A 25,728-nucleotide genomic window follows, 5' to 3' on the forward strand; every position below is an offset into this window, starting at 1 on the left:
TGCTCGGCGAGTCCTTCCACTTCTTTCTTGGTTTTCGATTTTGCCCTTTTTTTGTTTTTCTATTTTACCACATAATTTTAGTTCCCTTTCAATTTAGTCCTTCGTATGCTGACCCTCCAGTGAATGACGCATGTTCGGATTTGGGTTTTATTCCTATTTGGGCCTCGTTAATTGTCACGCATATCATTTTGGTCCTTTTTCTCCTATTTGTTACTAATCTGCCCTAAAATTTTGTCTAGTTTCATTTTAATCCTCCGTTTGTTATTTTAATTATTCTATTACTAAATTAATTATTTTAATATTTTTTGTAAATCGATTTTAGCCCAAATCGAACGAAGGGTTTCGGGACCACACATCCAGTCTCTGAAAATATTTTAATATTTTTATTCGTGTTTATTATGTGTGACTTTACATATGTGAAAGTTTCGTGAATTAATTTTATTGTTTAAGTGCTTAATTTGAGAAAAGGGCTTAATCGCGTAAAATAAAAATTTAGTGGTTAAATATGAAAGTGCCTAATTATTGTTGTCTTTTTAAATGAGAGGTTTAAAGGTGCAATAAGACCAAAAATAAGATAGTGGGTGGCAATAGTCAACATTACCCTTATATTATATGTTTATTAAATTAATTAATAAAGGTTAAATAAGCAAAATAACAAATAAATAATATATGTTATGTTAAAACATAAAAAAAATGGTCTTTTGATCATCTTTCATAGCCGAAATGAACAAAGAAGAAAACCATTAAAGCTTATTAGGGATTCGACACTTTTCTAGCTTGATTAAGGTATGAAATTGTTTCGGTTTTTGATAATTTTTATGTTTTTGAGATCGTTGCTTTGAATACTTCAAAATCCATGTATTAATTTTGTGAATTGTGGATGATTTTGGAATGTGCCATTGATGAATGTTTGAATTTTATGATGTTAGTAGGTGAAATATGAAATATATTTGTTAGATTAACATGTTTTGTTTTAGAATTTTTGGTGAAATTGAGTAATTAGGGTTAAATTGTGAAAATAAATTTTTAAGGGACTAAAATGCTAAATAAATTAATAATATGGAGTTTTATGGACACTAGGAATATTCGGCCCTTAAGGAGTGTAGTCAAATTTTGTGTATTTTGAGTTTTGAGCAAAAAGGATTAAATTGTAAAAAGTGTGAAATGTTAGGGGAAAAATTGTAATTTACCCATTCATGTGTTTTTAGGCTAAATTGAATAGAATGGTGTTTAAATAAGCTTAATTTGAATATGTTTAGATCAAGAATTAAAGAAATCAGATTTGGATCGGGGAAAGACAAAAGTGGTTGAGTTGCCGATTTAGCAGCCGACGATATCCGAGGTAAATCAATAAGCATTTAAATGTTGAACTAACTATGATATATATACAATTTTTTATGCATTGAAATGAATTATTTGAAGTCTTATAAGGTATGGCCGAATGTAATATTGTGAATTGAGTATATTCCGAGAATGATTTAATTTAGATGTGAATTATGTGAAAGACCGATTTTTTAAGTTCAGGCTTTATGCCTAGCAGGCTTTATGCCGGTGAATTATATCAGGCTTTATGCCTAGCAAGCTCAGTGCCAGTGAATTATATCAGACCTTATGTCTAGCAGGCTTTGTGCCGGTGAAATGTATCGGGCTTTGTGCCTAGTAGGCTTTATGCCGGTGTTTTATACAAGGCTCTATGTTCTACAAATCTTATGAGAGCAATAGTAAAAGCAAATAAATGTGTTACGAAAGATAAATAATTCAGGTATGTGATAGCCATTTGCTTAATTGGTGACAAGGTAAGTTGATTATTTTAAGTTGTAATAGTTTCAAATGAAATATAGAGTATGAGTTAACCATTTGAGTATAAGCATGTTTTGGCATAATGATTTATTGAATATTAGGCTTTACTAAATATTTATGTGTATTTGGCCATATGGTTTGTTTATATGGAAATACAATGTGATCTTTATTCAAGTGTTATATGGTACAAAATATTAGGATATTTGTTTTATTTAATTTAATGATGGAATAAGTATTAATATATATATATATATATATGTGTGTGTGTGTGTGTGTGAATTTTGCTTATGACTTATTAAGCTTTAATAGCTTAATGTGTGTTTGTATTTGTTTACCTCTGTTTTATAGATTTTGGAGTCGCGTTACGAGCTCGGGGATCGTCAGCATAGTCTATCACACTATCGACCGTCTTTGGTATTTTATAAATTATGAATTTGAACCTATGGCATGTGTAGTCTAGTTAATATGTTTAAGTTTGGGATATGTGAATATGAGCCATGCGAAAATGACTTACTCATTTTGGTTAAGCTTGGTTTTATGTTTTTGATCTATTTAGTATATGTATATGATGTTTAAGCTTATGCAAATTTCAGTTATATATATGGAAGTGTGATGTGTTTAGCATATTTGTTAATAGTTGTATAAATTAGTTATATTTAAGCCTATTTGAAAATAATATGTGTATTAGATGTATATGATGTATTATGTATATGCTGCCCATTTGTTATATATATATATATATATATATATATATATATATATATACTGTTCAATTTTGGTGTAAAAATATTGCTCAATTTGGTATGTATATGCTGCCTAATTGTTGTATATCTATGCTGTTAAATTTTGGTGTAAAGTGGTGTTAAATTTGGTATATATATGTTGCCTATTTGCTGTATATATGCTGTTAAATTTTGGTGTAAAAGTGGTGTTAAATTTGGTATGTATATGCTGCCCATTTGTTATATATAAGCTGTCCAAATTTTGGTGTATAAATGTTGTTTAATTAATTTGGTATATAATTGCTGTTCAAATTGATGTATAAGAGCTATCCAAACAAGGTAGATTATCTAAATTATAATATGTAATATAGTTAGTAAAATGAAATGAAATAAATGTGTACAAATAAATGTTTGGAAATGTTTTAAGAATTTGAATTATATCAAATTTTGATTAGGTAAATGATAATGATATGGTTGAATTTTGAAACATAGTTGGTATATGTAATTTGATTAACGATGCATGTTTGATTTTAATTAATTATGTGCTTAAATATATAAATATATATATTTATGGGAGGAAATTTTGTGGTTGAGTTAGTATAAAAAAAATTCGAGTTGGGTTTTGATCGGTAATGCCTCGTAACTCTAATCCGGCGACGAACACGAGTCGGGTTGTTACACTGTTATTATTATTATTATTATTATTATTATTATTATTATTATTATTATTATCAGGTACTTATGTATACCTTTTAATTCAAGTTTTATTATATATATACATATATTTTATAATATATATAAATACGCACATATTTTACAATTCGTACGTACATACATATACATCCTTTATGTTTTATAATTTTAAAATTCATATGTACATACATAAGTTTTATAATATATATATACATATACATATATATATATTTTATAACTCATACATATACATACATATATATGTCCTTTATATTTTATAACTTCAAATATATATATATATATATATGCTTACATTTTTATGATATATACATACGTACGTATTTCTAATTTTTATAAACATGTATATACACATACTTTTATATTTTTTATATTTCATAATTCTTATATACATATATATGTATATATACATACTTGTATATATTTTTATATTTTATATTTTATATATATACATACATACATATATCTTTTTACATTTTATAATTTTATTCATTTTCTATTTACTTATTTATTTACGTTTTCATTAATATTTCATAAGAATGTTTTACTTTTATTTGCTTATATACTTGTTATTTTGTATGTTATTGATTTGCCTTTTTATTTTTCTTATTTTTGTTACTATTGCTCTTATTATTTTTACACTATCGTATTCATTATTGTTTTGTTATGCATATCAACAATGTAATTTGTTTCTGCATTCTTTTTATCACAACATCGTGTTTCATTTATTCTAAATAAATGACATTTCGTATATTGAGATTTGAAAGGTTGTACCCTAATTTACGGGGTTTCGACTTTCTCAATAAATCTAAATACACGAATTTTTTTAGCAAATTTTTATGATCTCGGGATTTAACAAAAGATCACGTTCCAACTTACGGGACATGATTTATTTTCTAAACCCGAGATAGTTGAATATCTTTTTAAATAAATAATTTTTTGGCATTTATTCACATATCGAGAATTCGATAAGTTGTGTCCTAACGCATTGGATATGACATGTTTTCTCGAGATGAGGATTTTTCTAAAAAATAATAAAGACAATATTCAATATTTGGAATTTTGAGAAATTGTGCCCTAATGCATTGGACTACGATTTCTTCATCTGACTTAAACAATTGAATATCCTTTTGAATTTTATTGCATGAGTTTTTTTTTTTATGACAAGCTCATTTTTTAGAATGTGAAATATCATGCCCTAACTCATTGGGTATGACATTTTCTCTCTCCGAAATGAAAGGGTCTTAACATGTAATTTGATTTATACAAGTTTTTTTTACAAGGATCGTATTTTGAATCTCTTCAAAGTTTTCAATTCTCGACACTAAGACACTAATTAATTAACTAGGTACCAATTTTGAGCGTTACGAGGGTGCTAATCCTTCCTCGTACGTAACCGACTCCCGAACCCGTTTTTCTGAATCTTGTAGACCAAAATTGTTGTTTTAATAAATAATCACTTTTCGAGGGACCCAATCACACCTCATTAAAAGAAGATTGGTGGCACCTCCCATGTTCATTTTCATTTTCAAAATCTAAGTCGATCCCGTTTTATCAAAAAAATGGTGTTAACAAAAAGTATTTAAAATTTATAAATAAATAATAATTTTTGTCACGTGCCACCTTGCTTTTGGTCATTATTGCCACATCAATCTATTTTAACAATGTTAATCAGGTACCTAGAAAACATATCAAGTTAATTTAATTTTTTCGAGTTTAGGTATAAGTTAGGTCCAAAAAACTTTAAATACCAAATAGATATAAATTGCAAAATTCAAATACTTCCATTTATATAGTAACCTTCTAACAAACAAATTTAGAAAACACTAACATAAACTAATGTTGGTTATTACATATTAGATTTTGTCCCACCTATTATAATTTTAGGAAAAAGTAAATATTTTATGCTAAATTTTTAAAAAATTATTCAATAAGAAAACACTAACATAAACTTTAATTTTGATGTTATTAAATATGTGTTTCAACATTGCATTTGTAATTGTTTTCTTAAAGATGATATCAAAATATAAAGAAAAATAAAAATTTCATTGTAATAATATTAATTATATTTTAAAAGAAATGATATTTTATAATTTCATAATGAATTGATGGTATAGTTAAAGATAAGTAAAGAGCTTAAATAAGATTATAGATAAAATAAAGGCATAAAATTTTGACCTTCCAACTTTATAAAAAATTATTTTAACTATCTATTTAATTTTTAACTGTTTTAACCTTAAATTTATCTTATTTTTAAATCACCCTAAATGCATAAAAATTAATATTTGTTGCTTTTTTATGTGATAGCATAAAAATTAAAATGAAAAACTAAAATGAGTTTTTTTAATGGTTGAATAATAAAGGAAAGATTGAACATCAAAGTAAAGGTATGTATTGGACTAATTCATTAAGGGCCAGTTCTTTATTGCTTAAAAAAAATACTTCTAACTCTAAAAGCACTTTTGGAAGAAAGGCTGTGCAGAACAAGCTGCTTTTGACTGAAATTTTTAGCTTTTTAAGAAGTGCTTTTCAAAAGCACTTCTTACAAGTAAAAGCTAAAAATTTTAGCTTTTTCTCTCCTAAAAGTACTTTTGATGCTTAATTACTTTTTCACCCCTCTAATAACATAGTACTTTCTTTTTTTTCTTGGTGCTTAATTACAAATGTGTTAAAATCATTAGTTAAAAATAAAAAAATTTATTAAAATACTAATTACAAATATTTAATGGTTATATTTAAATATTTAAAATATAGTTTATATATCCTAATTAAATTTTATAACTAATTAATATTTATTACTTAAAAATATTTAAAATTTATATTTCATATATTAAAATATTAACAACAAATTATAATAATTTTTTATATTCTTACTAAAATATAATAATATTAACTAATTTAAATATTATTTAAATGCATATTTGTTAGTTGATAATAATATGTCTAAAATGAACATTTTATTTCAAAAAATACTTTTTAACAATAATGCTAAACACTCAAATTTTAAACTAAACTTTTAAAAACATTTCTCAAAAGTATTTTTCTACATCACTTTGGAATACTAGAGAAACTGTGTTGAGTAATAATTTCTCACTCTTTTATTCCAGAAAAACTAATACTAGGATAGCATTTCAATCACACATACATACATCTCCAGAAGATAATAGAAACTATAAACAGAAAAAGGACTTGCAATGAAAAGGATTTTTATTACCAGTACTCTTCGCCATGGGAAACAAAATTACTTCATTCCTTTCCCAAAAAGCCCCTGTTGAAGCCTCTTGCAGTCAACCAGGTACGCAAACCCGTAGGCCATGTTCTTCAAAGTAGCCTCGTACATCTCCGAATCCGACGGGGCCGTCGCATCCGTTGAGAAAAACACCCTATATCCTTTCACAAACGCCGCACGAGCCGTCGTTTCGCAGCACAGATTCGTCATGACCCCCGTGATTATAACCTCCTCCACCTTTTTCTCCATCAGCATCTCATGTAGTCGCGTGTTCTCGAACGCGCTGTACGTGTTTTTCTCAACCACCTCGTCGGGTTTCGAAAGCCGTCCGATCTCGGGGATCAGTTCGGAATCAACGGTGCCGTCGAAGATGAGGTCGTTGTCCCACCACTCACCGAGCATGCCGTAGTCGGCGGGGGATTTGTGGCAGTGGCGAGTGAAGAAAATGGGGATGGAAGCTTCTCGGCAAAGGTTGATGGTGGTAATTGCGTTGCTGAGAATAGGTTTGGCCATGGAGGCAAAATAGTTTTGCATGTCGATCACTAACAAAGCGGTGGTTTTAGGGTTTGGATCTCGCTTTCTGATTTCGTATTTCTTGTACGAGGAAGACGCCATTGATTTTGGATTCTTGGCAAAATAATTGAAGCAGGGGAATATGACCCCGCTTAGCTGCTTGGTTTTATAATATTTTAATCATATTTAAAAATAAAACAATTTTCTATTTTTTTAAAAAAGTTATCATTTTACATATAGTCCGAGTTTAAAATATAAAAATTAGAATAAAATTTTATTATATCAAATTAACAAACTGCTGTTTAACACGTGAAAAAATTATTTTAAAAATTTTAATGAGAAAATTTTAATTTTTTAATTAAATGATTAAAATGAAAATTTAATCCTAATTTAATATGGTGTAGATAAGTATTATACCACATTTCAAATTTTCAAAGCCATTTATATAAAAAGAATTGGATAAATTATGACAAGGTTCATATGTCACCGTATTGTTGTATTCGACAGGACAGCCGTACCAGTGCATTATTTCACTTAAAACAAGTTCCGGAAAATAAAATTATTTTCTAAAAATTGATTTTTTAATGTTTGGATAGTATTTTGTAAAATATTTTTACCATTTGGTAAATTTTGTATGAAATAATTTTCAGAATTATTTTTAATGAAACAAACACAACCAATACTAATCTATAGAATTTTAAGATTTAGATACCTTAAAACATTCATAGCAACTCATAACATATTTCAATAATGCTAACATAATCACTAATGTTGATAGATTGGTCTTCATTTGGCCAATTAGTACTATAGACCTGATCTTGGACTGAACTGGGTTGATGTAAAATTTTTAGCTCTTTTTTAAGGCTCAGGTTTAACCCGAAAAATGAGTTTAAAATTTTGTCCAGATAAAAAATACTAAACACGAGCTTGACCCACTCGTATTAAATTTTATTTATATAAAAATAAATTTAAAAAATATAATACATCAAATATACTAAAAACATTAAAATAAAAACAAATGTTTCCCAACAAATTCAAAATACATTAAAAAAATCTTTATTTAGCCAACTTTGGGCTAGGTCCGAACAAAAAATCTTACCCAAAATTTGGCCCGTTTAAAAGACAAGCCTTATTTTTTTATTTAATCTCATTTGTCAGACTTATATTTTATTTTTGTCTAAATCCTCTCACTTTTCGGACGGACCTTCGGGCCTAAACGGGTGGCCCGACCCGTAATCAATTCTATACCTCCTTCACTAGTATAGATTTTATGAACTTTTTTCTCAAGTTGTAATTGCATTCTGCCAAGCCTTTGCTCTCAAGCATGTCCATTTCTTCCACCATTAGTTTCCAAGAACATGCTCATCCATTTACAAATCAATTAGATACCTACATCAACAAATCAAGTTGTAAAGATTAGGATTCAATATAAGAATATGGCTTTAGATCATCATGTGCATCGTTACAAATCCTATCACACTACTACTGATAATAACAAATTTAGCTACCCTCATATATGTTATAAAGGTGAAGTGCCACTGCTAGTCAATGATCTTGCTACCCTGAAATAGCCTTATTGCAGTTGTAATGTGTAAGAGGAACTAGCTTTTAACAAAAGAATTCATGAATTATTCAAAAAGCTACATGATGACCTTACCTATTACTTGGAGCTCTCCTTTCGTCTAATCAAGGTGCCTTTTTTCCTCATTCAAATTCATATAATGGCCTTCTCTTGCATTTTTCAATTGGAATCCTAGTAGGTTCATGTTATACATCCATCTATGGAGTTATTTCATCTCAAAATCAACTTATAGAAGACAATAGTAGAACAGCTAATAACTATAAACCAGATAATTTGCAACATCAATTTCATTACACAAAGGAAACTCATGTGTAATCAAATCTGCATTAAACAAATATATTATCCAGTATCATCATTACACATATTTGAAAAATGCATTAATCATTACACATATGTGTAAGGTTGTGGACTAGTAAGGAAGAAAAGGAACTACTGAATTGATTGTAAGAGATCTAGAAGTTCAAGTGAAGTCAAATTACTCAAGCATAAACAGATGTTTCCTTGGAGATGGTTATCATACAGGTTTAGATCCCTGATGGGAAGGCTATGGCAAAGGCATTTCGAAATAAAACCAGTTAAGTTGTTAGAAGACAAATCTAAGTAGTGAAGAGAAGGTAAATGCCTTCTTGCCCCAGCAGAAATCAGAAGCATCTTGTATGGCGTTGTAACCCAGGGTCTGCAGATGCTTGTGCTCTTGAAGCTTTGCACAGCAATAAGTTAGTACACATAGGAGATGTTACGACTTACAGTTTCATGGAGTGTGGTGTTTAGTGCTTACTACGAGGTGAAGTGAATCCTTTAATGTTGTTCCCTGGAAGTTCAAGTTCTTTCAAGTCCTTAAACTGAGCAAACAGGGTAGCATTTGGATACCAATGTTCAAGCAAGCTTGGATCTCTTTAGTAGTGAAACATAAGTCTGCTGACACGAGTCGTGGACGCATAACATTCAACAGCCTCCCACTGGCAACAGTCTTCACTGTATCGGTTTGGGAAAGTGGTTTCTTCGGGGCTGTTTATCGAAGCCTTGTTTTTGTAGAAGTGCAAACCTTTGTTTTTCCAAGCAGCCTTGGCAATTTAAGGCATATGCATAGAAGAAGCAAGAGGAAAAAGCACCTATGGACAACAGTGATCTTCATGATTGTGAGAATGAGATTGTTGAACATCCCAAGTAGGCACAACCTCTATTTATTAAGTGTAGCTACTTTATTTGCAAAAACATTGAACTTTCAGTTGTCTGTGTCAGGCCTGTCTCCATGGAAACTACCTTTTTCCACACGTTCAAGGCAGAAAATAAGAGGGAATCGCTGAACCTGTGGTGTACAAATCCGCAACTCTACGGAGTTTATTGCAACGAAAAAGGACAAACGTAAAAGACTTGACCGAAGGAAATCCCAACGTTGTATCTCAGATTGTATCATAATCAGAGGGGTCCATTTCCATAGAAGAAAGGGGTTTAACTTTTGACTTGGGAAGCTTTTTCCAAGGAATGGCAAAGGACACAACTTTTACTGCAAGTAAGACAAAAAATCTGTAAATGGAACACAAGTAGACTGCTTTCCAAATCTCGATTACTCACAAGTTTTCTGGTAAGGTTGAAAACAAGTTGGGGACATCAGTATGAACAAGTGCTCTGTTTTTGTTTATAACAATGATAATGTATTATAAATATTGGATGCAGCTGAGGTTTTTCCGGTGACGGCTCTTAAGGTGTCTTGGTAAAATGGAAAAATGAAAAGATCCCAAGGTCGTGAAGGTGAGGTTTTCATCCACCTATTCAATCAGTCTTTGCTGCGATTTCATTAGTTACAATTTATTATAAATTTTCTTTTAAGACTAAATTGGCTTGTCATGCAGCAATATACCTACAATGGCTGAATCTTCAGTTTAACTGCGTTGAAGATGTTGTGCCACCCTGTTGGGGGCAAAACATGCCTCTCCATCAGTAATCTAAACTTGTCAAAGAACCGCTTTCCTAGATACAATAGCATGATTTTTTTATACTATCTTTTATTTATCTAATAATTTTTACTTATTAAATTTTAATTCGGTTGACATTGACGTTGATAATATAAAACCATATGAGCTCCATTGACTTGAAACCTTTCATTTAAAGGTTGGAGAGAGTGTTATTCACTATTTGCATACTTTGATTCTTCCATAGTTGATAATTGGAGGAAAAACAAAGACTAATTTACCTATAAAGGCCCATTTCCAAGTATATTAACAGAAATGGGCCAATTTCTGCATTATTTACCAGAAAGGATCGATTTTGGCAAAATGTGTCCACGTAAGAACGTTTTAGGGCGAAATTTCAGTAAAACGCACTCTTGGGGAAGCAATTTTACCATGTCAGCACAAAACGCACTGACGCGGACGCGCTTTGCTGACGTGGTAAAATCGCTCCCCTAGGGGCGCGTTTTACTCCGTTTTTTCCCCAACGACTATTTAATTTTTTGACCGTTGGGGGGTCCAACGGTCCAAAAAAAAGTATAAAAACCCCTCCTATTATTTCACACAATATTTCTTCAAATTTTGGCCAAAAACTCTTAAATTTCTCGCTAAATTTCTCAAAGCTTTCAAATTTCTCCTTAAATTTCTCAAAGCTCTCATTAATTAATTATTTCCTTTTTTTTTATAAATTAGTATTATTATTTTATAATTTCAAAAATATTTGATCGTGTTAGCAATAGCCGGGAAATTAATTTGTCTCGATCATAAACATATCTCCGTCGAACAAATGAAAATGGTAATGGTTAATTTTAATTTTTGAATATTATTTAATAATTTTTTCATTTATGTAATTTTAATTAATTTGTATTTTATAATTTTTTATAACATTCTGTAGATCGGGTGTTACAATGTTATATTTGTAATATGTCTGGTCCTTCATCACCGTTGATAGAAATTTATTTGAGGGAAACGGGTTTTTGGCACGTGGCCACTATAGGCCGAGAGTGCAAGTCGAACTTGAAACTCATCAGCGCGTTAATAGAGAGGTGGAGACCCGAGACACACACATTTCATCTTTCACGCGGAGAGTGTACTATCACTTTGGAGGACATACAGTTACAATTAGGATTGCCGGTGGATGGGTTCGCACTCACCTAATCCATTCAATTTGCTGATTGGGGAGCCATATGCTACGATCTTTTGGGTGCGATTTCGGATAATATTTACAGAGGTCGGATCAAGATGGGTTGGTTACGAGACACATTCCCGGAGCCAGGGAATGATTCAACTGAAGTAGAAAGAATACGATATGCTCGGGCATACATCCTTGAGATGATTGGAGGTTATTTAATGTTGGACTTGTCATGAAACCTCGTGCATCTGAGATGGCTACTAAAACTCGTTGATTTTAGAGCAGTTGGCGAATTTAGTTGGGGGTCTGCCATGTTGGCAACATTGTACCGGGAGATGTGTGGGGTGACTCTACCAAATAAAGCCAAAGTCGGAGGTTGTCTATCACTACTACAATCATGGGTGCGGTTTCACTTTCTATTTTTACGTCCTTGAGTGAATCACCCATATACATTCTCACTCATAACGAGGTAAAGTTTTTATTTGATTTTACAATTATTACATAGATTTAAAATAAAATTGTATGCTAAAAATTTATTTAATTAGCTGGAACCATCCGACGAGTTATGTTGGAATACTTACCGCTTTTGAAGATATACAGCTTCTATTAGACCAACAGTCGGAAGCGCAAGTAAGTATTAAATAATATATATATATACATAAAATAGTCGTTTCATATTTAGTATTTAGTATTATGTATATAACTAATTTTCATCATGTTTATATAGTTTCAATGGATACCATACAAGGATTCGATAATTCGGCAATAATTCCGAATGAATTTTTTCAAAATCTTAAAATTTAGCATGTTAAGGTCTCATTGGTCAACTATGCTATTGTCGAGATGCACCAAACAGATAGAGTGTTGCAACAATTTAGATTCCGAAAATCGATTTCGAAGCACTTGAGGTGCTCAATAAAGAGCATAAAATCTACTTATGGCACAACGAATACGAATTGGCCGGTATTATTCTCGAAATATATCAAAATTTGGGAAAATTAGTATGATCATATACCTACTACGAATCGATCATCGTTCCAGAGTTAGTGTGCACTCCAGATTACATGTCATAGTTTAGGATCCCTGACAAGCCATATTTGCTGCTGGAAAAACAGAGGTGTCGAGAAATCCGTGTCGAAAGAGAACGACAGGGCCCTTTAAATTCAATGAGAAATGATGACGACACGGGCCTATCGACAATGCCCACACAATCACCGGGCCCAATGCCTCAACCGATGACACCCACACCACAGCCCCTTTAGATTATGCCAGATGCGTATCATAGCCCTTATATGTATCTTAACACTTATATGTTTCCTTTTCCCAGTCCTATTCCAGGCTGGAATGCATGGCCCGGTGCATCTCTTTTCCCGATAACTCCGACTCAATCGATGATATATAGGCTACCGTCGTCGAAGGGATTACACGAGGCATCGTTGGGGAGCTCATCTCATTACCATTCCTCATCGCCTTATGGGATTCAAACACCTCCGTCGTGGGTGATACAAACACCTTCAAATTCTTTATTCTATCAAGGTGGGTCATCCTCCCAACACCCACAACCGGAGCAACCATAACCCCGATCAGAGCAACCATAACCCCCGCCAAAAGCTGAACCAAAAAAGAATCCAGCTCGTAATCGTCGATCACCCCCATGTGGCATTGATTCCGACTGGCACATACATTGATTTTTTTAATATATTTGTACAAACTATTTTTATATTATTTCATTTAATAAAATAAAAGTTTTTTTAATATTTTAATAGTAAAATATTTTTATATTTTTAATAAAATAGAGGTTCTTTTGAATAAGGTAACAGAAATAATGCAATATAGTTTCATTACAACAATTATCAACTATTTCGATTTGGACATGATTGAATTGTATGACCTGGGTTCCTACACCATCCGCACAACTTCTATTGATTCATTTTTTCCCGGATATTCATATTATTACGTATTCTACTCGAGCATGGTCGACCTTTTAAACGATTTAAATGATTTAAACGAAGATTGGTAATGAGATGAGCCACTTACGAAGTAAGCGATATAGACAGCCACTTACGTTCATCTAGGATCGGTGGAAATACATATCTCTACACATTGTACATGTATTCTATTTTGTCCACTTCCTCGACATATCTCATGGGATCCAAATGGAGATTCTAACAAGTTGCAGTTGCATGAGCACATGGATTACGAAGTGCGTTAAATATCCCACAGTCGCAAGTTTTATTTTTCAGGTGTACACAATATTGCCCACCGATAATACATTGGTTCGGTCTATCAAACTCCGTTACACGAAACCATAAATTGTCGTGATTATGACACACTATGTGCATAGTATTGGCCCGCGCTTTCACCTTGTTAATTTCTTGCAATACCTTCTAGAACCATACATGGCTTCCCTGCATTTGGCCTTTATAACTCGCTGCTTACTTTGGAAATAATGCCGCCAAACAAAAATATATCTCTCGCACAATCGAGGTTATCGACAAATGACGTGTTCCTGTTAGAACAAAATTTATGCATTCAGTCAGGTTCGTGGTTATATAACCATATCGTAGGTCGCTGGCCTGTCATATGCTTGTGTCCACTGTTTGAAAGGTACATTACAGAGGTAGTCTGCGCTTTGATCGTTAACTGAACGCAAAATCCCCAACATATCATGAAAATGGTCTTTATTGATCTCGTACCCTACCAATATAAGTAGATAGCGAAAATTACATACTACTATTCCTGTAACAGCCCAATTTTCAGTAGTGTCAGAACAATGATTTGAGATCACTAAATTCGATGAAAAAGTTAGAAATATTTTTGAATCAGTGAATTTTGTGATTTAAAAGAAATTATTAGGTAAATTGGGTCAAAAACGAGGTATCGAGACCTCGATATCATAAACTGAGTCGTAAATATTTTTATAAATATTTACAGAGTGTCAATAGGATAATATTAAAGTTTCGTTAAGAAATTTTAACGTTTCGATAGTTAATTATGAAAAGGATTAAATTGCAATAGGGATAAAAGTTTAATTATAGATTAAAGAAAAGTTAAAAGGACCAAATAGGCAATTATGCCTTTTTCTAAAGTTGAGCCGGCATAAGTATAAAAATCTGAGATTTTTATGTGTTAAAAAAATATTATTATATTATAGTAATGATTATGTTTTTATATTATATTATTATTAATATATTATATTATATTTTATATATATATATCAAAAGAAAGAATAGAAATGAGAAAGAAAGAAACAGAGAGCAAAACGAAACAGAGAAGGGAGAAAGAAGAAAAAGAAAGAGAGCGACGGTTCAGGGGTTTCAAAACTTCTAAATTCAATTGGTAAGTTAATTTAGTCCCTTTTTCTTATGGTTTTGATATTTTTGGAATCCTAGAACAAAATACTACTTGATTTAAGTTGAAATTTTGGAAGTTAGTAAATTTTTAGATGTTGTTCATGTTGAATTAATTGATGAATTAGAGGTTAAAATGATTGAATTTTAAGTTAGAAGTTAGTAGAAGGTTGATTTGTAAAATAAAACATAAGTTTTGAATTAATAGGGACTAAATTGAGAGAATTTCGAAATTAGGGATTTATGATGAAAATGAAGAATTAAAATGAGTATATAGTGAGAATTAAGAGAGAATATGGAGTTAAATTAGGAAAAATAAAATTAGTATTGATAAGGGATTAAATTAGAGTTTATGTAAAGTTTAGGTATAAATGGAAATATTTTAATGGAATTGTGTATTAATAATTTTTAATTGTTTAATTACGTAGCTAATGTCGTGCAAGAGTCATTGTCCGAGAAATGAAAGGAGAAGGTGGACAAGGATTGACTCGAGAGAAATTTCGGTTAGTATTACTATAATTCAAATTTAATTATTAATTGTTAAAATTTAAATTAATATACATGATAAGCAAATTGAGGTAAGAATCATGATTGAATTAAATGAAAATACGTATTGGTATTGAAATTATAAATAGCAATTGTTGAATTTTGAATAATATGTTTAGTAAATAAAAATAAGGTGAATATTGATATTGAATTGTATGTGAATTGAATGGAAATTACTAGTGATATGATTTGAATTAAAAGAATTAATGTGATATTGAATTGTATGTTGATTGAAAAGTAATTAGTGATTTGAATTTCATTAAATAAATAAATAAATAAAATATAAAATATGAATTGAATAAAAGTGAATTAAAATATGAAAAGTGTGAATACATGAATCAAGTATGATTACATGTGAATGTCGGAATATCTATTGGTAGATTAGAAAGTGGAAAGTAAATTTGAATTGAAATGTGATTATTGAATAGAAATTGAAATGGTTTGAATTGAATTATTGAATTGAATGGAATATTGAAATTGGTGATTGATATGGATTTTATTAGAATTGAAATTGAGAATGTGGAGATTGATATGTGAAACCGATCTTCGAATCAATTATGGAATACTTAATATTGTTATGTGTCTTGCATTGAACTGTGAAAATCTCAAGCAATGAATTACTGCAATCTTGTGAAACCGATTGGAATAATGAATTTATAATTGATACTGAACTAATATGGAAATTTTACTGGAAAGTAAATTAAATACCCTTTTAACTAGTCGGGCTAGTCGGATATAGTTGGCATGCCATAGGATATGGAAGAGTACGGGTTATTGCCGACTTCATCGATCGTGCACTTATGTGCCGACTCATCATTATCATATCATTATTCGATTCGATACTTTGTGTGTCGAATATTATTATTATTCTTTATTCATGATTCAGCACTTTGTGTGTTGAATCTTTATCTTATTCTTATCACTATCCGTTCTTGTTCTTGATCGGTACTATGTACAGTATTAGGCACTATGTGCCGTATTGTGTGATTGGTTGGAATCTGTATCCGTCAAAGTCCGAGTCAAGTTAATAGGGTAAATGAATAATTTTGATAATATAAATTTTATTGCATGATCTTGAATATGAATTGAAATAAGACATTAAATTGAGGTATTGAATGAAATGTATGAACCATGGGTTCAAGAAATAGATAATGATATAGTTCATGAAATAGTTTTGGTAGTATGAGATGATGTAAAAATATAAGCAAAGAGAAGCAAACTGAAATAGCCATTGTTGAGAAATGAGAAATGAAAAATGAAAAAAAATGATTTGAAATAGTGAAATAATATGTGAATTTAATTGAATACAAGTTATTGAAATTTATTTATGGATTTAATGTATAAATTGAGTGTTAGAAGATTATAAGTGTAAATTGATTATAAATGAACGAATCGAACTGAAAAATAGTTGTTATTATTATTGTTGTTGAAACAAGTTGATTTAATATATTAAATGTTTATTAAAAGATTAAAAGTATAAATTGAATATAAATAGAAATGATAATGAATGAGTTGATAAATTGATTGGATTTGTATGAACTGGAATGAGTTATTAGAATGAGATGTGGAAAAATCTAATAAATTTTTTTATAGTGAAATAAGTTCTGAATACACTTAAATATAAGACTGAAATATTGCTTATTGTTATTAATGATCAAGTTGATTTAAAGTATGGGATAATTAATGAATAATTGTAGACATAAATTAAATGTATATAATTTATCCATTAATGTTATTAATTTGAATTATGGTAATACCACTGAGTATTCCCATACTCAGCGTACGGTTGTTTCCGTGCGCAGGTTAGTAGGAAGCCAGTGCTCGGTCCAGCATCCAGAGTAATCCCGACCTCAGAGAAATTTTGGTGATGTACTTTTGTTTTGATAATATGGCATGTACCTAAGTGATATATAGGTTAAGTATAAGAGTTTTGTGATTGTGGTTTTAGAACGATGTTTAAATTGGTTATAAGTATGAAATGGAACTAATATGACATATTTGATTAAAGTATGCTATGTCTGTTATTTATTTGTGAATTAGTTATAAGTTATCCAATATGTCCGGTAATACTCTATAACCCTGTTCCGGTGACGGTTTGGGGTTAGGGGGTGTTACAATTCCATTCAGAATAAATTGAATATTACAAACGAAATTATATTAATAGAGATTAAATACCCATGTTGGTCACTTGTTGTCGTTTAGTGGTAGACTAATATTGCCCGTAGTAGTTGGATGCAACGTGCCTTAGACAATACCAATGGTGTGTGTAATCCTATAGGCTTCCCTGTCGCTCAATTGGGACTAGTATTCCAATGTCCCGGTCCGATATAACGTAGATATCAGGTTGGGGGCATACATGTCTTCTTAACCTAGAAAGAAAGAAATTCCAATCATCACCTGACTCCGTCAGTGTTATTGCAAGCTCAATTGGAAGGATTCTCTCACTGCTACCTTGTGTCACAGCTAGCAATAGTTGATGGGTATATCTACCATACATAAAGGTACCATCAATTTATACCAATGGCTTGCAGTACACAAATGCGTCTCGACATTGCTTAAAGCTCCAGAACAAACGCTTTGACACTTGGCATCCACGGAGCAATCGATCATTGTAGTACGTAGAGACCGTTTCAAGGTCTATTATGCAACCTGAAACGCACCTCTCCAGCACCTGACACCACTGCCACACCTCATTATATGAAGCGTTTCACCCACTATACATCTTTTCCAATGCCTTCTACTTAGCTATCCAAGCCTTGCGGTAAGAGGGCGTGTACCTCAATTGGCTATGAATATTGGCAATTAAGATCGACACAGAAGTCTTGGGATCCGCCTTCAACATCGATAGTATTAATCTAACTATCATACCTGAATCCATCTTAGAATGATCTTGTGAAACACCTGTCAACGAAGTACGTTAAATAATGCAACATTAAGTAATAACGTTATTATTCAAAAACCCTAAACACCAGTGATACTGTACCGACAACACAAGTATGTGAACCTTTATACTTTTTTTATCTTCCATGAGCCTATCTTTTTCCTAAAAGAAGCTATAATTTTCCATGAACATGTATCATCTTGCACTGCACACTTGGCCTCGAACTTCTCGGATTTGGATTTAACCACGTTGTAGTTAACCTTGTGATTGATGCTATGTTATTTCAATGCACCAAGAAAACTATCCTTACTGGAAAACTCCTTACCAACTTCCAATTCACCCGAATCTAATGACGAACTTGTACAGTCACGCCTTCTGTGTGGTAGATCTAGAAACTCCAACGCATCATTTACCGATATATCGATATTATACATGTGGGTTGGAGGCGAGTACACCTTGAATCGCAGATTTTCTTTATCTAAACCCTTTTCAACGTATTCAGGTTCGGATGGAACAGGCTTCGATTCAAAAAATAATACAACTTTTGCACCATCGAGGCCGGGCTCTCGAGGTGGATCCACATCGGACTCATCATCCAACTCAGCATCATTTGTAACGTATGAGGTCCCCTCGTCGGTGGACGTCGTAGAGAGTACATCATCCCTTCTTGTGGACGTTTTGTAATGTCCCCAATCAGATGTGGATTGCCAACCACTAGAAGTTGATGTCACTCCCGAATACGTATTTCCAGTATTGAACATCGATCCACCGATGTGTATGTCCTATCCACTAACTGAGTATTGTGTAGGAGTTGTGTATTTCATACTACCACCAAATACGGGAGCTTTCGTGTTTTGCCTCCCACTAACGGAGTGTCGGGTAGGGGTCGTGTATTCCTCTCGAACAGCAGTAGATGTTGAAGTCGCAAATGTTTCATTTGGCGATGAAAATTGTACATATAACTCATGATAGGGTGATCCACTAACGAGAAGAATCTGCACTATCGCCTCAAAGCTACGACCACATTTGATATCAAATGAGTCATATGTCACGAGATCAATCGAAGCACAAAATCGATACTTAATAGAAGAAACCCTTATTGGCGTCGTTTCGAAGATTTTGCGCATAATTCTTTTACGAAAATTTGTCAAATTTATAGTCTGGTTAAAAACCAGTCGCATTGTGTTCTCTGATAAAAAAACATCACCGTTCTCGGTGTCACGGACCTTACCATCGTAGTAAATAATAGCACTAATATGTTCACTTATCTTCAATTTTTATTCTGCTTAGCCTCTCTAATTTTTCTTACAATAACTTATGCAACCTGAGAATGAAATTTGACTCATTTATAGCCTAAGGCGAAACATGAACTACTGTAGAAAAATAGCTTCAACGTAGGAGCTTTTTTCATCAATTTTGCTGATAGTGCATCCTGCTTGAAGCGTTTTTGACACTATTTGTTCATAACCGTCTTCTCAAAATTATTTTTTCAGGAACTACTGTAGAAAAATAGAGTCAACGTAGGAGCTTTTTTCATCAATTTTGCTGATAGTGCATCCTGCTTGAAGCGTTTTTGACACTATTTGTTCATAACCGTCTTCTCAAAATTATTTTTTCAGGAACTACTGTAGAAAAAGAGCGTCAACGTAGGAGCTTTTTTCATCAATTTTGCTGACAGTGCATCCTGCTTGAAGCGTTTTTGACACTATTTGTTCATAACCGTCTTCTCAAAATTATTTTTTCAGGAACTACTGTAGAAAAAGAGCGTCCACGTGGAAGCTTTTTTCAGTAATTTTGCTGACAGTGCATCCTCCTTGAAGCTTTTTTGACACTATTTATTCAGAACTGTCTTCTCAAAATTATTTTTTCAAGAACTACTGTAGAAAAAGAGCGTCCACATGGGAGCTTTTTTCAGTAATTTTGCTGACAATGCATCCTGCTTGAAGCGTTTTTGACACTATTTGTTCAGAAACGTCTTTTCAAAATTATTTTTTCATGAACCACTGTAGAAAAAGAGCGTCCACGTGGGAGCTTTTTCCAGTAATTTTGCTGACAGTGCATCCTACTTGAAGCGTTTTTGACACTATTTGTTCAGAACCGTATTCTCAAAATTATTTTTTAGGAACTACTGTAGAAAAAAAAATAAAATCCTTCTTGTCAATAATATTTCCCTAAACCCTAAACCTAAACACAATATTATTTTTAAAAAAAACTATATCTTAATTTAATTAAATTTCTTAAAAACACTAAACCCTAATTAAATTTATTTATTTAAAACCCTTAACCCTAATTTAATTAATTTTTTAAAAAGAATACTAAATCTTGATTTATTTTTTAAAATTCATAAAACCTAGAACCCTCAATTATTTTAACAAAACCCTAACCCTAAAAACCCTAAACCAAAAAATCCTAGGGACTAAACATGCAAAAAGCTCTAACCTAAAAAAAAACACAAAGCAAAACGCACCCCTGGGGGAGCGATTTTGCCACGTTAGTAAAGCGCGTCCATGTCAGTGCGTCCACGTCAGCGCGTTTTGTGCTGACATGGCAAAATCACTCCCTTAAGGGCACGTTTTGTTGAAATTTCACCCTAAAACACTCCTACGTGGACGAGTTTTGCCAAAATCGGCATTTTTCGGTAAATAATACAAAAATTGGCCCATTTCCATAAATATACTTGGAAATGGGCCTTTATAGGTAAATTAGTCTAATACAAAATTTCTTTTAAATATTTTTATTAAAAAATGCTATCTCCCCTTGGATCAACGAACCGGAGTTTAGGAACTTAGGTTGATAGCCCAATTTAGATCCAAAACATGGCCCATAAAAGTTCAAAAAAAAAAAAAAAGTAAAGGAAAAATAGTTTGCAAAGGAAAAGAAAATGGAAAAAAGGGGAAGCTGACCAAAATAGAGGGGGGCTTTGGCTTTTGTACGCAATAATTTGGTGGAGACTGCATTTTTTTGGTATCTGCAGCGAAAGAGGCAAGGGGAGATCCGATACTGAATCAACAGCAACAGCAATGGCTAGACAAGCGTCACGACTAATTCAGTCTTTGTCTTCCAGGATTTCTCCTCACAAACCTCAACTATCCCCGCTCACTCCCTCTTCCTCTTCTTCTCAGCTTTTGACTCAGTCACGCTCTTTCTCGGCGGCTCCGGCACCTCAACCGGCGGTTTTCGTAGACAAGAACACTCGTGTCATTTGCCAAGGGATCACTGGAAAGAATGGCACTTTCCACACTGAACAAGCCATAGAATATGGCACTAAGATGGTAAATTTAAATTCCCTTCAAATTTTCACCTTTTTAAAAAATTTTAATGGATGTTTTTGGTTTCTTTTTTCCCTTTTATTCTTTAATGGGTTTTTATTATTCACGGCAATACTTGATGGGTTATTGAGAAAATCACGGAGAGTAGGACCTTTATAAGATTTGTTTATATATGCCAGAGAACTGGGTTTGTTGTAGTTTTGTATATTGGGAATGATCCAATGTTGCTTATTAGTCATATATATTTTTAATTCCTTAGTTTTGTCTCATTTTCTTTTATAGGTTGGTGGAGTAACACCCAAGAAGGGTGGCACAGAGCACTTAGGGCTTCCTGTTTTCAACTCTGTTGCTGAAGCAAAGGCTGAAACCAAGGCTAATGCTTCTGTCATTTATGTTCCTCCGGCTTTCGCAGCCGCTGCTATCATGGAGGCTATGGAAGCTGAATTGGATCTTGTTGTTTGTATCACGGAAGGAATTCCTCAACATGACATGGTAAATGAATCAAAGGCACCGTAGAAGTAAAGCTGTTTGTTTGATTATGTGTCTAAATTTGTAATTCTGCATTCTTACCCGTGGAAATGAATTTATGTTGCGGTTTTCATTTTAGAAGTGATTTTAAGGAGCTCATTTGCATTATGTGCAATTTCAAGTGTATGACTGCAATATGCACATGAGTACTGAGAACCAAAATCCAAATTACAGTTGATATCTTCCTTCCAAGTTTTGTGATTGGTAATGAATTTTATTGATTTTTTAGATCAATGCTGATATCTTTACACCACAGGTTCGTGTGAAGGCTGCCCTTAACCAGCAATCAAAAACCAGGTTGATTGGTCCAAACTGCCCTGGCATCATTAAACCTGGGGAATGCAAGATTGGAATTATGCCTGGATACATTCACAAACCAGGTCGTGTAGGAATTGTTTCTCGATCAGGCACTTTAACATATGAAGCAGTAAGACCCTTTATCGGATATTTACTTTCTCACTTGGATATTTGTGTGGATCAGTCACTTTCTAGTATCTATGTGCCTGAAGATACATCTTCACATGCTTGTTTTCTAGACCTCCTTTTAGAGAAAACTTGGGGGGTAATTCCAGTATATTAAGGTGTGTGCCTAGGCATTGTGCCTTAGCATCAAACAATAAAAGCACTTCAAACCTCTTCGGGCAAGGCCAATTTGATCAAATGCATGCCTGGTTCTCCTAGATACACTTTTTTTTGCAATGCGATAAGTGCAAAAAAGGGAGCCTAATTGAAGTTCTCTTTAATTTCTTTCATCAACTATAACCTTGTAATAAAAAGGATAATATCATACTCTCTACTTTTCAGTATTTGAGTATTCAACAACTGACATGGGGCCAAAGGAAATCATGAATGGTGGCCAACAAAAGAACAATAAACTCTTGCATTTCTTTTTCCTGATAAGATGAATCACCTTTTAAAAGTTTATTATTGTAATTATGTATCTTAATCTATGTATGACATTAATTACAAATAAGCACGTGTACATCTTAAGCTTTTGGTTCGCTCAGGCAAGTGTTTTATGTTTTTGCACCTTTGACAGCACCGAGTGGTTTTCCTATAAAATTTTTTCTATTCAGAAAAGAATGTGTTAGAAAGAAAGTTTACAAGTGATCAGTTTGATTGGATAATAGTTGAAAAATATGAATATAATTAAACCTGTGAATGTTTGCTAGATACTTAACGTCCTAGTATTCAGTAGGTTTATATACAGGGTAACAGCTGTGGGATTGGAACACCATGGTACTCAAGAAGTTAAGACTATTTTCCATATGCTGATGTTGTAGTGTACTCTCTTTTAGTAAGTTGTCAATAAGCATATTTTTCATTTTATCTTGTAGGTTTTCCAAACAACTGCAGTAGGTCTGGGGCAATCAACCTGTGTAGGAATTGGTGGGGATCCCTTTAATGGAACCAACTTCGTTGATTGTGTGACAAAATTCCTTGCTGATCCTCAGACAGAAGGTAACATTTTCCAGATTTAGATTTTAGAGAGTTTCTCTAGGACTAGTCTTCTTAGTATTATTTGACTATTATTAATTCTACTGCAATTATTAGATTAAAAGGCCTTTTAGGTTATGTGGCTGTATTTTGTCTATTGTGAATAGGAATGCGTATTGTCTAATTATTGCAATTGCATTCAGGCATCATTCTGATCGGTGAGATAGGGGGCACTGCAGAAGAAGATGCCGCTGCACTGATAAAGGTAATGCTTACGCTTTAGCATGAAGGAACTGAGGGCTTGTTTGTACTTTTAGAGCTTTTTTCCCCCAGGAGGGTGGGGGAGATGGTTGATTTCCATGCTGATCCTCATTTGATGCTGATCCTCATTCATTGGCTTCTGTCATCCTCCTCCGGTGGGATAAAGTTGAAGCATAAGCTAGCCTGTCTTTAACATTTTATATAATATCCACTGAATTATATATTAGCTTGTAATAGTCTTGGCAATTGTCCTAATTGGCATAATTGATAACATCTAAATTATGATTGGATTTAGGATTTGTGTTTTCTGCAGTCTATTTCTCTTTCAAAAATCATAGTTAGCCTTAATTTTGATCCACTCCCTTGTCTGAAAGCAAATATTCGGGTAAATGAAACATAAACAAAGAAATATCTAGGTGGAAGAGAATAGGGATACATAAATATCTATTTATAGTGCCAAATATAAGATAAGGTTTGCAACGTGGTGGAATCTGGTGATGAACATATAACTTTGTGATGTGGACCTGCAAATGAATGTTTTTGTACTCATATATGCATATTGTGCTTCTGTGCATATTCTTAATTGTTTTCTCCATGGTGCTTTTGTTAATTTCACTTCTATAGATATAAGGAGCATGTTTGTGAAATGCATTGGGGGTGTCTCTGCACTTGCATAAAGCGAAAAATTGCTGAACAGCTTCTATCCTCGGTTTTGTTTTAATAAATGAAACAGGAAAGTGGGACTGAAAAGCCTATTGTTGCTTTCATTGCTGGACTCACTGCTCCTCCAGGACGGCGTATGGGTCATGCTGGAGGTAATACATTGCTTCCGTCTTCTATTTTTTAGGTTATGATTTGGCTACAAGTAATTTTTCTCTAGTATGCACTCTTGCATAGGTAAAGCATGTTAATAGCAAAAGCCTCATTATTCATGACAAAAGCAAAAAGTTCTACCTAAAATAGTTAAGATATCATGTTTTGGCTGAAAGGTAAATTGTTATATTTGTTCTTAATGTGAGCATGTATAGAAAGGGTAGACAATTAAAATAAGCTATTTCGGGACAAGGTCATAACAATTTAGTTTTGAGTTCCATCGATGCCATTGTATATCTGTATTCTGGTGCTTTTTACCATGTCTGATAGTTTCTTTTCGTGTTGATACCCTTCTTCTAAGGGCAATATTCCATGTTTTATTATTGTACAATTTCTTAAAACTCCATGTTTTGCTACAAACAGCTATAGTATCAGGGGGCAAGGGCACGGCACAGGACAAAATAAAGACTCTAAGAGAAGCTGGAGTGACAGTTGTTGAATCACCTGCAAAGATTGGTGTTGCAATGCATGAGGTTTTCAAGCAAAGAGGTCTCCTTAATTAGTGTGTGTGTGATTTTCCCTAGAAAAAGAAAAGCAAAACAATATTTCCTGGATTAGTTTCAGGTGACAAACTTGTTCGAAATGCTTTCATTGTTTTTGTGAAAAATCAATTTTATACTGAAATGAGGGAAAAACCCAACCAAAGAAAAGAAACAGTTTGATGGTTGGGTCGATGCAAAATTAATAAACCTGAGAAGGTTGAGACTTTTGATGAAGAGAGAAAGTTCATTTTCAGCCATTTATTACTCTTCTTTGTTGTGAATTGAGAGAGTGGGGGTGTCTATGCTGCATGCATGCCCATGCTGTTGTTGTCAGTTGTGGGCTTGAATTGCAACGGGGCTGAGGTGATGAACCCATGCCCGTTTGCCAATCACATCGAGCACTCTAGACTCGATACCAGAAAAGTACCGTTTTGAATGAAATAAACTTCTGATTGATTACTTT

General features: G+C 32.7%; 2 protein-coding genes and 1 long non-coding RNA gene across 3 annotated transcripts; 2 read left to right on the top strand and 1 right to left on the bottom strand.

Moving 5' to 3' along the window:
• Positions 1-6,308: 6,308 nt before the first annotated feature.
• LOC105794971 (nicotinamidase 2) lies at positions 6,309-7,131 on the bottom strand. Its single transcript, XM_012624380.2, has one exon. It carries the CDS (start codon positions 7,075-7,077, stop codon positions 6,475-6,477), a length of 603 nt encoding a protein of 200 aa, XP_012479834.1. The 5' UTR covers positions 7,078-7,131; the 3' UTR covers positions 6,309-6,474.
• Positions 7,132-14,857: 7,726 nt separating this feature from the next.
• Positions 14,858-17,562, top strand: LOC128039653 (uncharacterized). The gene is made up of 3 exons (XR_008194103.1): positions 14,858-14,977; positions 15,417-15,491; positions 17,337-17,562. It is a non-coding gene; the product is annotated as an uncharacterized LOC128039653 (long non-coding RNA).
• A 3,729-nt stretch (positions 17,563-21,291) lies between these two features.
• On the top strand, positions 21,292-25,522 carry LOC105794972 (succinate--CoA ligase [ADP-forming] subunit alpha, mitochondrial). The gene is made up of 7 exons (XM_012624381.2): positions 21,292-21,687; positions 21,967-22,176; positions 22,469-22,639; positions 23,550-23,673; positions 23,853-23,914; positions 24,644-24,725; positions 25,147-25,522. The coding sequence occupies exons 1-7, from the start codon at positions 21,436-21,438 to the stop codon at positions 25,284-25,286; spliced, it is 1,041 nt and encodes a 346-aa protein (XP_012479835.1). The 5' UTR covers positions 21,292-21,435; the 3' UTR covers positions 25,287-25,522.
• Positions 25,523-25,728: the final 206 nt, after the last annotated feature.

Source organism: Gossypium raimondii, chromosome 3 (assembly GCF_025698545.1).
Source record: "Gossypium raimondii isolate GPD5lz chromosome 3, ASM2569854v1, whole genome shotgun sequence".
NCBI lineage: Eukaryota > Viridiplantae > Streptophyta > Magnoliopsida > Malvales > Malvaceae > Gossypium > Gossypium raimondii.